Here is a 13780-nt window from a genome sequence, read left to right as displayed (position 1 = left end):
TAACATTAAAATTACCTAGGAACTACTGTTTTGATGTCACTCTTGGAAAAAGGGATCTCTTGCTATGGCCATATGCACATCTATACAGACTGAAAAATCTATTAGCCAATACCACTAGCTGGCAACTATTTATGTCTAAAATGAGAACACAATCAGTTTTCATTGGTTAAGTCCAATCTGTGCCAAATTTTATATTATGACTAAAAGCTTGGCCAAAGGCAATGGCAAGTAGCAGAAAATTGCTTACAGTGTTACATGCCAGATTACTTGAATGATTTGCATCAGGTCTGCAGGAGGGTTTGGGGTATTAAAACTTAAAATTTGGAACAGTCTTGAAATGTGGATTTTGGATATTTGCAATATGACACAGAGGTGTGGGTTATGATACAGCATGGACTGACTAAATGAGACAAATTTTAATCTAAACAGCATGAAACTTTTAGGAAAAGTTCAGTTTGAAATGCTAGTTTTTTTCAATTGAACCTTTGGAGAGCCAACTGATTTAGATTAAATTCTCACCCCTGCATTTCCAGTATTGTTGCCATTGTACTAAATACAGCTATACAGTTTGTATTCCAGATGAACTGATCTGACTACAAGCCGTTAGTATGATTCTTACCCCAAGATAAATCAATATTTAATATCCCCTGCAACAGCCCCAGTAGATGATTTTAAACCTTGCCTCCATCCCATTTAGTTATCTTTAAAAATTCTTTATGCCAGCCTTCACAGATGACTTCTGAAAAACTAGTCTATAAAAAGCAGCCTGAAAATAATGAATTCAGACAAAGAGGGTTTTTTTCTTCTTTTTAATCTTTGTGAATTGTGCTGATCTCTAAATCCATCTCCTTTAGCTAAGTTTTACTTCTCAGCTAATTTGAGGAACACATAAATACTTCTCTAAACCTGAAATATATTTGAAATATAAAGATAGATAGATGATAGACAGATAGACCCTGTGCTATAAAGAGATAGAAAGATAGAAGGAAGATCCTGCGTGCTAGAGAGAGAGAGAGAGAGAAGGGGACCCATGTGCCCATTCCCAGCCATATGTGCTATGAGATAGGTCTGGTTAGAGGACTTTTGCTGGTGGAAGCTGAAAGAATGGGCCCACCAGTGCCTCCACCCTGGTTACTTCAGACCAGGATTTGCAATTCTCCCCCCAGAGGGTACCAGGCCCCAGGCAGCTCCTTCCCATGTCCTAACCACACAGGCTATGGGAAGTGATCAGAAGCAACAAGGCAACTCAGCCCCAGGACTCCAAACATGATACAAATTCACCTCCATTTTGAGCTCTGGAATGGGCACATACCCATGGTTGTGCGTACAGGGTGTACCGGGTATGCCCAGGCACAACCTAATATCTCCAAAAAAAAGTGGCTTTGCGTTTTAATTTAATCGCATGATATGCTCTTTTAGTTTTAAAGTATGGACTGTTGTATTATGCAATAAGCACCGAATTGCATAATATAGATGTTGTAGAAATGTACAGAAAGCCCACGTTTATTCACAGCATGCGTCCCCACTACTGCAGCGCTGCATTACCATTGGTCCTCCCCTCCCCCTCCAACTACTATTCTAGAAAATTCTTTGACCTATATAAGCAGCCACATCAGGTATGCCCAGTGCAGTGTCTACAGTGTTTGTAATCTTTGTCGCATGTACTCTACTGAAATAGCATAACAAGCCCGTGGCTTTACATTTTAATTCCATCATATGATACCCCCTTTTCATTTTAAAATATGGATCGGTTCGTTGTTATGATAAGAAAAGGAGCAGACAAACTGAATTATAATGAATGTCCTGATAGTAGTGCAAATACCTCGGACTCCTCAGTTAAGAACTTACATAAAGATAATGCCGCCACCAGTTCCAGTGTGTGCAATAAACTGAGTAATGACCAACAGAAACAGACTTTGTCTCTTAGTTCAGGTCAGTGTTGTTCCAATTCAAAGCCATCAAACATTCCATCTGATGACCCAGTCTGTGATATTCCAAAAAATAGATTAGAACGCCAGTCTCAATTATCTAGAGGACCTTATCAGCCTAGATTGAGAATGTTTCCTAGAAGTAAAATAGGGAATAAACAAAGAAGTTTTCAGTCCGTTTGTTATGAAAAGTATAGGTGGTTAGAATATAGCCTATCAAAGGATGCAGCATTTTGCTTTTACCGCAGTTTCTTCTCCTCTAATGATGCAGCAAACAAAGGTCACACTGATCCAGCATTTATTGATAAGGGATTCAGAAACTGACATAGGGCTAACAAATGTTTTAAAAACCATCAACTGTCAAAATCTCATGTGTTGAGCTGTTCTTCATGGTCAAGTTTTAATGAAGGGGAACCTATTGATGTATTGTTGGATGAGGGAAAGCAGGCTTATCTGTCTAAACAAGAAGAAGAACGGTGCCATAACTGAAGTGTAATGGAGCGACTGATTGACATTGTTCTGTGTTTGGCGAAAGGTGGGAGACCATTCAGGGGTCACAATGAAAAAGCTGACAGTTTTGAGAAAGGTTTATTTCTAAATCTTGTCAATATGCTCCAAAAATATGATCCTGTAATGGCAAAGCATGTGCAACAATCTCCTCAAAATGCTACCTATCCGAGTAATCGCATTCAAAACGATTTAATTGCGGCCTTGCAAAATGTTGTGCAACAAAAGATTGTGTCTTCACTAAATGGAAAAATGATTTCGATAACTGCCGACAACACTACTGACTGTGGACATCATGAACAGATGTCCATTGTGGTGCGGTATTTTGACAGTGAAAAACATAGTCCAGCTGAACATTGTGTGTCTGTTCAGAGACTATTAACAGTTGATGCTCAGTCTTTTTTTGACCAATTAAATGACATCCTTGGCATTCTTAAAATTGACTGGTCATCAGTGATGTCTGTCTGTTTTGGTGGCACATCTACTATGTCTGGATGTACTGCTGGAGTTCAAATGAAATGTAAAGAAAGAAAGAGTAAAATACTCTATGTACACTGCTATGTGCATTGTTTGAACCTCGTCCTAGTAGATGCATGCACTTCAAGTAAACAAAACAGAACTGTCTTTGATTTTTTTGGTATTATTCAGACTCTTTATGTCTTCATGGAGGGGAGTCCTGTGTGACATGTAGAAATAGAGAAGATTTCACAAGAAGTAGGACCCAGTTGAAGACTTTGAAGTCCCTGTCAAACACAAGATGGGCATGCAGAGCAGAAGCAATGGCTGCTGTAAAACAAAACTACTCCATCATTTTACAAGAGATCATCAAAACAACTTGCCTTGCAGACATTAAAATAGAAGCCACGGGCCTTATCCATGAACTAAATTCATTCAAATTCATCTTTGCCCTTCACATGATGCACCGTATTCTCCAGATGGTGGTAAAAGTGAATAAGGCCCTTCAAGCTCCAGATCTCAACTTACTTCAATGAAAGGGGTGAAAAGCTTGCGCAACTCTTTGGCTGCTATGAGAAGTGGCCCAGAATATTTTCAATTTATTTTCAATGACAGTGTGAAAATGTGTGTAGAGAATGATATATCGATTCCCCCAGTTAAGAAGATAAAAACGTCCAGTTGTACTGATGATGCGTTTGAGTCCCAGCATCACTTTGATACAAAAGAGGAGCAGGAGAGAATAACTTCATTTTACCTCATAGACACAGTGATTACCAGCATTGACCAGCAATTCGAACAGGAGACTTGTAAAATTGGGATTGCAATGGGAAAACTGCTGAGCTTAGAAATTGGCAGGGACGATATGAGAATCATTGCCAACAAATTTAAAGTGTCCTTGGATGAGTTGGAAGCTGAACTCGGATTGCTTCGGGGTTATGATGGATCTGTTCCTAAAGGTAGCACTACGAACACCACCAGAGAGTGGCTTGATTGGCTAAAGGAATCGGATTGGTCTTCCATGTTCCAGGCCTTTTACAAATCTATTCAATGCTTTGCAGTCTTACCTGTTACAAGCTGTTCATGTGAAAGAGCCTTTTCGAAACTAGCACATGTAAAAAACAAACTAAGAAGTACAATGTCCCAACAGCGCCTCGACTCACTCATGATTTTGTATATTGAACAAGAATTGGCTTCGTCAGTTAATTACAATGATGTGATTGAGGAATTTAAGTCCATAACACCTGGTTAGCGATGTCTCATTCTCTAGGATAGGAAGATGAAGAAAACTGAATTTGTTTTGGTCAATTTGGGTTAGCTCATTATCTGGTTAAAGATAAAGATCATGAAAATTTACTGTATCTTTGTATACACCTGGTTATCTCTACAGCAAAAATTTGGCATTTTGTGTCTCATTTTTTAAGATTGTATTTTTTAAGTAAAGTTTAGTTGTTAATTTAAAAAAAATAAGTTTTGTTAAGTTTTAGTTTCTTTAGTTTGTTTGATGAACAAAAATAATGTCCTTTCTGACTGAGTATTCAATAAATGTTCGCCTTTAAAAAAAATAAAAAAATAACATTCTCTGGGTGCACCCTAATGAAACGTGCTGCGCATACCTATCCACATACCCTAAATAATTCAAGAACTATCAAGTTGTGCACATTGCTAGCCTATCTAACCAGCTGATCTTGGTATTGTTACTCTCCTCCTCCATTCCTATTGTTTGTTATGCTTATTTCTTTGTGTCTTGTCTTAAATGAGATAGCAAGGGGAGAACCACCCAGCAAAATGAGGCCCTGATCCTAAGTGGGCCCTTTAATTACTACCACAATATCAATGTTAAACAGTAATAACGAGCCTGATTTACTTGTAATGCAGTTTTTACTTCTTTTTCATCTCCTCTGCCCCCTACCCATCTGCCACCTCACACAAACAAAAACAACAAGATATAAATTGTGCATATTATTTAGAAAAACATTTGGCATACAGCTTAATTGTGTCCTCAGACTAAGGCAGATTTAAAGCCGGTCAGAATGCCACAATATATGAAGCACACATACAGTACAGCAGAAACCTTTTTTTGTAAATCTCTTTGCATCATGTATGTTTTAAATACAAATTCTACCTTGGAAATTGTGAGCTATGTTATTAATTAATGGAGATCTCACACACAACAGCAATGTGATGAGATTCATGTTGTTGCTGAGAGACAACAACATTTAGAAAAGTCCCAGCAAAAACACAGCAGGGGTGAGCAGCAGAGGAGATAGACAGCGATGGCAAAAGCACAGTGTATTCCTAGATTGCAATATAGTGTCAGCTCAATGCATTTTAGGGACAGAAAAAGCTTGTCACAATGAGGTCAATATTACACTAAGGTAAAGAGTTCCATTTTAATGTTACATAATAGTGGCCATACTGAGTCAGACCAATGGTCCATCTAGCCCAGTGTCCTGCATTCTGACAGTGGCCAATGCTAGATGATTTAGAGGCAGTGAACAGAGCACAACAATTTCAAGTGATCCTTTCCCTGTTGTTCCATCCCAGCTTCTGGCAGCTGGAGGTGTAGGGGCACCCAAAGGATGGGATTGGATCCCTGACCATCTTGGTTAATACCTAAGATGTATGATGTATCTAATATCTTTGATAGACCTAAACCATTGTACATCTATCAAAACTGCAAGTTGTGCAAGTCAGATGCCAAGGTGGTTCCTAATGTTACAAGAGGGGCATTCTCATAGTAGTAGAAGAGTGAGGTACTAACACAGGTCCTGATGTAGGGAAGCACACAAACACATGCGCAAGCTCCTCCCCTACACAGAACGGCACGTGCTTAAGTGCTGTTCTGAACAGAAATACTGGGGTATTTTCTTTTTGTAAACTAGATTCTGCAGATCCCAACAAGACACTTCCAGGTAGCTGTCGAAAGGAGGTGTGGACGGAGACAAAGGGAAATGGCTTGATAAACTGAGCAAATGACCCATCTGCCTCAAAACTCCTTTTCCCTTTCAAACTGCAAGCTGTTATTTTAAATTCCTCATCCTGCAACTCATCTTTTTTATGTACACAACGTGTGGTATATATTGATAAGCTACTGCAATAAAAATACAATGAGGCATGGCAGGACATTTTTTTTGGTTGGGAAGTGGTTTGCATGCCCCACTCTATTGTAGACAAACCACTCTGAATAAAATATGAGCATTTGTTTTTTAAGAAAGTATTTGTCTAAGCAGTTTCTTTCAGAAATGAAAAGTGTATTAAATGTAACTGGCCTCCATTCCCCTAGAAAGTAAAATAAAAAAACAGAAAAGGAAATAAAATTGTTCAGGACAATATATTGCCCGTATTTGTAGCTTTGGGTTTTTTGAGAGGATGGGAGGAGTTCACAGGTACTTCATTAATAAGATGTTTAGCAGCAATGATGTAGTGTGATCTGGTTGCTTCTACCGAAGAATAAAACATGGAATATATGCAAAGAATGACACGAAGGTAATCCCTTGATAAAGGAGAATCCCTTGGGAGGAAGAATGTATCAAGCCAGCCTAATCTTATTCATGAACATCCAAAAAGACTGATTGGCATCAGGCTAGGAACAGAATTCTGGCAAGGAGCTGGCAACTGAATATATTTTGGCAACCTGCTAAACTCTTGACAGAACAGGAATTTATACAGTACATGATGTCTCAGTGACTAACTGTGTCTACAGTTCTAATGCATATCCTTCCAGTGATGGCATCTATCCGCACTGGCATCTGAAATACAGCAAACAGTGTTCCTGCACTTTAGAAATAAAAGGGAATGAGCATGTAAATGTCTGCTGCACTAAACAACAATTTATAAAAAAAGAAAAGTAGGATGTGGGTAATAGTGACTGCCTCAGGGAGGTTGTTGTGATCATAGGGTTCATACCCAGCTCAAGAAGTCCTCTGGGAAGTGACGTCGAAAAAAATGCACAGCCTCATGGTCAATACAGGCTTAATCTTAGACACAAGTGTCCACTCCCCTTCACTGCTTTTTATTAAATCACTTTGGGATTGTGGGAGGGGGAAGGAAGAGGAGAGTTTTCCAAATCGCCATCTCAATACTTCCCCCTCTGTCAATGAAGATCAGCAACTGAAGATCAGGAATTTGAAATGTTTTGCCGGTCTTTCTTCTAGAAGCATTTGCAACACAAGCCTCACAATAAAATTCTGGTTGTCTGTAGATTTTCAGGATGTAGGCTGGGCAATTTCAGGTTTGAGATTCTTTAAATTTTAAATAGTGCTACAGAAACAGACTATGTTTGAAAATGGTTTTAACATAAATAATCTGATGCTGAAGATTATTTATCTTCCTGATACACATTTCCATTGTGATAGGCTTGTTTACGGAGTTAATATCATATGACTAGAGATAGACTAACTATTTTTCCAACAAACTTGCTCCTTTATATGTTTGCAAACTACTAGTAAACAGACTTTGATTATTACACTTGTATTGGTAACTTATATTTGTTCAAACACTCAAGGGAAACATTCCAGCCCCTATGGGTTTTTCATGAGTTATTCACTTTCTTTGACTAGTCATATTGTTCATATTGTGTAACTGGTCACCTAATTCTTTTCACAACATGCAGGAAGATTCAGTGACAATTTAACCTGCTGAAATGTATTTCTTTATTTAAACCAAAATGTCTAAGCTAGCATAGACCTGGGACTCGGCCCAGAAGTAGGCAGTGGAGTAAGCAAACTACAACAATGGAGAATGTGATTTCAATTAATCTCACTATAAATACACCTTGAGAATTTAGAGGAATCTTGAGTTTAGAAAGTAGTTAGGTATCAGATGGAGTAATCCAAACTCATCCCTTAATCAGTCACTGCAGTCAATGGAATTACTCTAGGAATGACTTTGGCCCAGTGTGTTTACCTAAAGGAATGTATGGGGAGAGCATGGAGATAAATGGTAGTATGAATTGATTGCCAGTGGATGTCTGTGGTTGGACATAAATGTGAAAGAATGTGTGTATGGATTCTAAAGCTCTTAGATGAGCTAGTGAGAGAGGGAAAATTTTTACCTTATAAAATATGGATAAGTAAAACAAAACCTGGAGTAGGTTTGGATATATGTCTGGAAACTCTCTTGAACAGCTTTGTAAACAGGCTGCATGTGAGAATATATGATGATTATATTATTATGATCGAGGCAATGGCACTCGCCTCAATGGCTGAACAATGTACCACACCTTCCTTGGGGAAAAACTGCCCATGCTGATTTAACTAAATATGCAGATTTTTCAATATTCACTTTCATCAAACTCTGCCCTTTTGGATTTGTTTCTACTCCCAGATTTAAGAGCCATGGTATACATAGAGGAATGCTTTTTATCTTTTCCAAAGGAAATACCCCCTGTGAGTAGATTCTGCATTGTACTTATGCTGGAAAGCAGATATCAGAAAGGGGCAAAAAACCCTCTTAAACTATTACTAATGAGGTCTTAAACCTGGCAGCCCTTCAAGTAGGCCTGGCATCAGAAATAAAAAGAACTTCTTGGTTATGTTCTGCCATCATCCCAACATACCATAATGGGAAAACAATTTCAAGTACTATATTCAAATGCAAAAACTGGCAATTAAAGGCAAAAAAGCAAGTTTGCTTCATTTCTGAATATAATAATTGATATTTGAATGTTGATTTGTGCAAACTGGTAGCTGCTAAAAACTTTACAATTTTACCTAAGGTTAATATTGTACAGGTTCATATACTGTTTCTTATATAATACAGTATTATATCATGCAGGTTCTGTGCACTGTGCATTCCTGTCTTACATACACACACTATTTTCATTGTTATAATGGTTTGACACATCTTTGCTGACCTAGATTTTCCATAAGTTACATTCTCTTCCCTCTAAGGTATACATATTTAATAATTGAGCCAACAGCCAAGTACTATATATTTTCTTTTAAACTAATCTTCCTTAGGTGTAATTTTGGGGATTAGGCAGTGAACTACAAATCTAATTGATCTGAGCACAAATGCACACCACCAACTTTCTAAAGACTAATTCAGGGAATGAGGCAATTAACCACAAAGCTAACTTAGATGCTAAGGGGTGCACAACAAATCCTTCCATAGGTGCAATTCAGAGTATGTGGTACTTAAGTACAAAGTTAACAGCTGCAAATTTTGGTGATCTATATATGTGTCATGTAATATTCACTATTTTTTCACATTGTAATACTCAAATGCTATAAGTATATTTTACTGTGTTTCATATAAATGATTTTCATGTACCCTGTCTGGCATATTCAAAATAGCATACATGAAGCTACACAAATGTATCTGAGGTTTAGGGGGTAAAATGTATGTTAAGTATATATTGTGTTATTTGAGCATATAAACAATGAAAGACTGTGTCACAACAATATGCACTTAGGGGCAAACTTAAGGTTTCACATGCAGCTTTAACATTGCCTTTCCTGATTTTGATATGCTTTTTTGGAGCCACCCTTGATAAGAGTTCAGCATCTACCACCCTCTGCACCCATCCACTGTGGCACTGCTGGCCAAAGCAAAGAGGGTGAAACTGTGCTCCCACAACACTCCTCCTCCTTTGGAGAGGCTAATGCCAGCAACAGGAATGGCCTTACACAACCATTATAAACCTTGAGTGCCAGAACTCTGAATGTCCCTGTGTATATATCCACACCTTGCACTACCTCCCACACTGGATACACACACAGAGGTGAAGTAAAATCTTTCCCTAAACACAGACTGTGTTTCTTATAATGTAAATTCCTATAACCATTCCTATTGGTGTAGATTCAAGCACATTTTTGTTGAAAGTCAAATTTTGCTGACTTGTTTTCCATGATGGAAATGTGCCTCTTTAAAAGAGACTGTTACAGACTCTGAGATCATCTTTCTGCAAGATGCTCCATTTTTAATTTCTGCATGATAAAGTTCTATTTACATCAAATAAATTCACCATGGCACTTCTGCATGTGTGAGTAACATTGTAATCATTTAGCTATTCAAAGACAAATCTAATTCCTGAATAGGCCTTAAAAAACAAAAAACAAACACTGTGGCCTATTGTTATCCTAGGAATGGCCTGATTTAGAAAACCACTGCAAGTGAACATGATAATCAAATGCACATAACAGCAACCATCCCAGTTCACCAGTACCCTGTGCCTCTCAGAAGAAAGACAAGAAACCTGTATGGTATAATATGTTGCATGGGAAGCTAAGTCTAAAACATGCATCCACCCTCCTGAACAATTTGATCACAATGCTCCTTTCACTTATTGTTGTAGAGTAATACTGATCTCATGACTAATCTTAGCCTGTCATGCAACAATGAATATCTCAATCAATTGTATAAATAAAATAAAATTCCTCAAGCTGCAATGCTAAGTATATGAAGTTCAGCATGTTTTTCAGTTCTAATAAAAGGGGGCAGTATTACATCAGTTGATAGTCTGATATTTCTTAAATGTATTAGGGAAGGATGCAAATCTACTGTATTTTACAGAAAAATGTATTACTGCCTCTTGGACACATACTACTTTAGTGCCCAGGGATAAAATGTTCAAAAGCATTTTCACTGCAACTTAAGCATCTAGTCACTCGAGCACTTCTGAAAATTTTTACCTTGGGTCACTATTTTGCTTTCTACATTACTAAGGAATTATATTGTGAATTTATGAACATTTTTTCAAGTAGACAGGATAAAACACTGACACTTAAAATTGCAAATGGAAATATTGCAGTTGCAAACACTATTTTATAACAACTTACAGTAGGGCCAAGATTTCTAACATTGGATGTCTCAAGTTAGGCTCCTAAACTCATATTCATACACATAAAAAAGGGAAGTGAATTTCAAAAGTGCTGAGAACACAATAGCTTCAGATGGAGATACTGGGTGCCCAGGCCACTTATATTCAGGTGCCTGAATATGGATTTAGAAACCGGACTTTAAGCACTCACTTTTAAAAATCCTGGTTTACAGATATTATTTGGAGTAATAAACAGTTTATTAAAATGGCCAAATCCACAAAATATTTCAAGGCACGTTGTGGCAATACAGTGAAGATGACTGCTGGGATTTTCATTTTTAACCATTCAGAGGTATCTACCTCAGCCATAATCATTTAACTGAGATAAAAATACAGCATGATAAACAATGTGTGTGTGGTGCCTTCTATGGTCCAAAAATCCCATAGGAAGGAGTAGGACTCCTGCCAGTTGCTGGGCCTCTTTGTGAAATAAGCTCCTTACCTACTGAGCACCAGGATTACCAAAGGACGTAATATCCCACCATCCTTCAAGGACACACAACCCACAGCTGTCCCTATGGCTACGGTAAATTCCCTAAGTCTTTACAATGGAGTGAGTATGTGTCTTCTCTCTCTTCCAGAGATAAAAGGTTAAACAAAATTCCCTCTCTGGAACATTTCTGGAAGAGATGTTCCAAAGAGGGAATTTTGTTTAACCTTTTATTAGCCTACTTAGACAACAAGCTCCTTGTAGCATTTGCCTGTATAGCACCTGGCACAATAGAATTCTGATCCGTCATGGGGGTCCTCTAAGCACTACCACAATAAAAACAATTTTGTAAATATCAAAAACTGGACATTTGTGCTAGATACTACTATTGATTTGCAAAAAGAAAAGGAGTACTCGTGGCACCTTAGAGACTAACAAATTTATTTGAGCATAAGCTTTCGTGAGCTACAGCTCACTTCATCAAATGCATCCGATGAAGTGAGCTGTAGCTCACGAAAGCTTATGCTCAAATAAATTTGTTAGTCTCTAAGGTGCCACAAGTACTCCTTTTCTTTTTGCGAATACAGACTAACATGGCTGCTACTCTGAAACCTGTTACTATTGATTTGTTAGCCTGGTTGTAAAGTATATACCTTGGAGGTACTAATAGAGTTAAGATTAACAAGAGGGAGCAGAGAGGTCTGTAATTGTTCACGCACATAACCTTTGCTGCCTCTTCTTCAGTGGCCCAAAATATGAATGTTGGTCTTTTATTTATAATTAAAGATTCTTCTATCAGAAATTAACACAAAAAAGGAGAGAAAACTTTATTAAGAAGTTTTTGTTAAAATCCCAAAGTAAAACAGAATAGGTGAATTCTTGCAGAGCTGAACTAAGTGTTTATGATTCATGATGGTTCATGAAAGTCTATAATATGACTGTTTCCTTAGACTATTATTTCCATGTCTTATGTTTGGAAATTAGGGACAGTCATAACTAATTCTAGTAAAAGATGAGAAAAGATTGCCAGCAGCTTGGTCTGAAAAAAATATTATTCTGACTGAGTTCTCCTAGTCAATTATTAGTCATTGATTTCTGAGAATAAGTGGGAGCAGAGAAGGCTTGGTGTTGGCCTTTGAACCACATAGTGCTTGAACAGAAAAGATGTATGAACTCACTATGCCATTACAATTATTATGGCTATAATAACAAAATTGATCAAAGAATTAATTGATAATATAGTGTTGTATGTTGGGTATTTATAGAGGCCTGCTCAGATACAAAATTTGTATCCGCATCTGATCAGCAAAACTGATCCGCAGGTATCTGCAGATTTGCAAGGCTTTAAATATAAAATTTGGATCCGTATCAATCTGCAAAAATGGTCTGCAGATATATAAAGCAGATATCCGTGGATTTTCAGGGCTCTCGGTATTTAGGGAAAATAATAAGGTGATGGAGTTTTTCTCATTTAGGAAAAAAAATAACTGTGTGAATGGTAATGTTTTTCTACACAACCTTCCTGAAGTGTTTCTATCTGGCAAACTTTGTGCACATGGGCAGTGGCCACATGTAAATGATGGAGCGTAACAACTCCAGAGGAGCTGTTACACTCTATTGTGTCAATAATCCATATATTTAACAGTCCCTAAATACTCTGCATTACAGCAGACCGTAACACTTCCAAAGGGGCCGTTATGGCTTATCAAGTCAAATCCAAGTGCCTAAATATGGTTTTGACCAATAGACTGTAAACAACTCCAAGGGTAAATAATGCATATTTTAAACAAGTCCAGACTATATTTTGCATACAAGCCATTATGTCTACATTAGGATAAATGAAATGGGTTTAATCTTTTTTTCATTTGAAATAGGGGTAGCATAAAAAACATTTATAGGTCTCCACAGTTGTCTAAGGATTTATGGACTGCTTTTCAGAGGGGCTGAGCATCTGCAGCTCCTATTGAAGTTCATGAAAAGAGTGAGCAAATCATGTCATACATTTTTGGGCCTAATTTTGGTTTCCAACTGCACATATGCTTATGCCTACAAAGTGGTGGGGAGGGGGACATACGGTATAGATGTATTATGCAAGATTCTGGTTCCTCTAAAGGCTTGATGAGGTCACTTCTTAGGATTTCTGTAAGGATGTAGAAGATAGCTTCCTGTGACAGGGTGTAGAAGATATAATGTGTAATATTTACCATGTATGTTCTGCAACCTGCATCCATATACCTCTATCCAGTGCAGATAACTCATGCTTCTGCTTCTATACTGGCCAAACTTGAATTTGGCCTTTTAAATATAAACAAAATAGACAATACAGCATCTTTTGGGGTCATTTAGAATATTTTCATATCGAACCATTAGTCAACATTTAATCAATTACCCTGGGTTTAAATACTAAACTAAATAGGACTAATTCCAATAATGCATGTTTTGTTAAAGTACCTTAATTTACAAATTTCTTTTAAAGATGAACATGACTTGCCTGGAAAAGAGCTATTCCCCCCAAACAGAGCTAACCTTCTGTATCACTTCTGCTGTTAGTCCAGCCACACAAAAGATGCTTTGTGAGGCCATTTCTGAACTCTTCTGGATCCCTCCACTTTCCCAGCAGTTTCCTGAACTGGGTCA

General features: G+C 37.6%; 1 protein-coding gene across 32 annotated transcripts in view; it reads right to left on the bottom strand.

The window, feature by feature from the left end:
• The window catches only part of SOX6 (SRY-box transcription factor 6), a 450079-nt gene that overhangs the window by 54023 nt on the left and 382276 nt on the right, over positions 1 to 13780 (bottom strand). For 28 of the 32 annotated variants that reach the window (XM_043516939.1, XM_043516934.1, XM_043516913.1 and 25 more), the window contains one exon: positions 6584 to 6640. The exons of the other annotated variants lie outside the window; for them this stretch is intronic. In XM_043516939.1, coding sequence (XP_043372874.1) covers positions 6584 to 6640 — 57 coding nt within the window. The remainder of the gene's footprint in view (positions 1 to 6583; positions 6641 to 13780) is intronic. 32 annotated transcript variants of the gene reach the window in all.

Source organism: Dermochelys coriacea, chromosome 6, assembly GCF_009764565.3.
Source record: "Dermochelys coriacea isolate rDerCor1 chromosome 6, rDerCor1.pri.v4, whole genome shotgun sequence".
NCBI lineage: Eukaryota > Metazoa > Chordata > Testudines > Dermochelyidae > Dermochelys > Dermochelys coriacea.
This window is presented reverse-complemented; position numbering and strand designations above follow the sequence as displayed.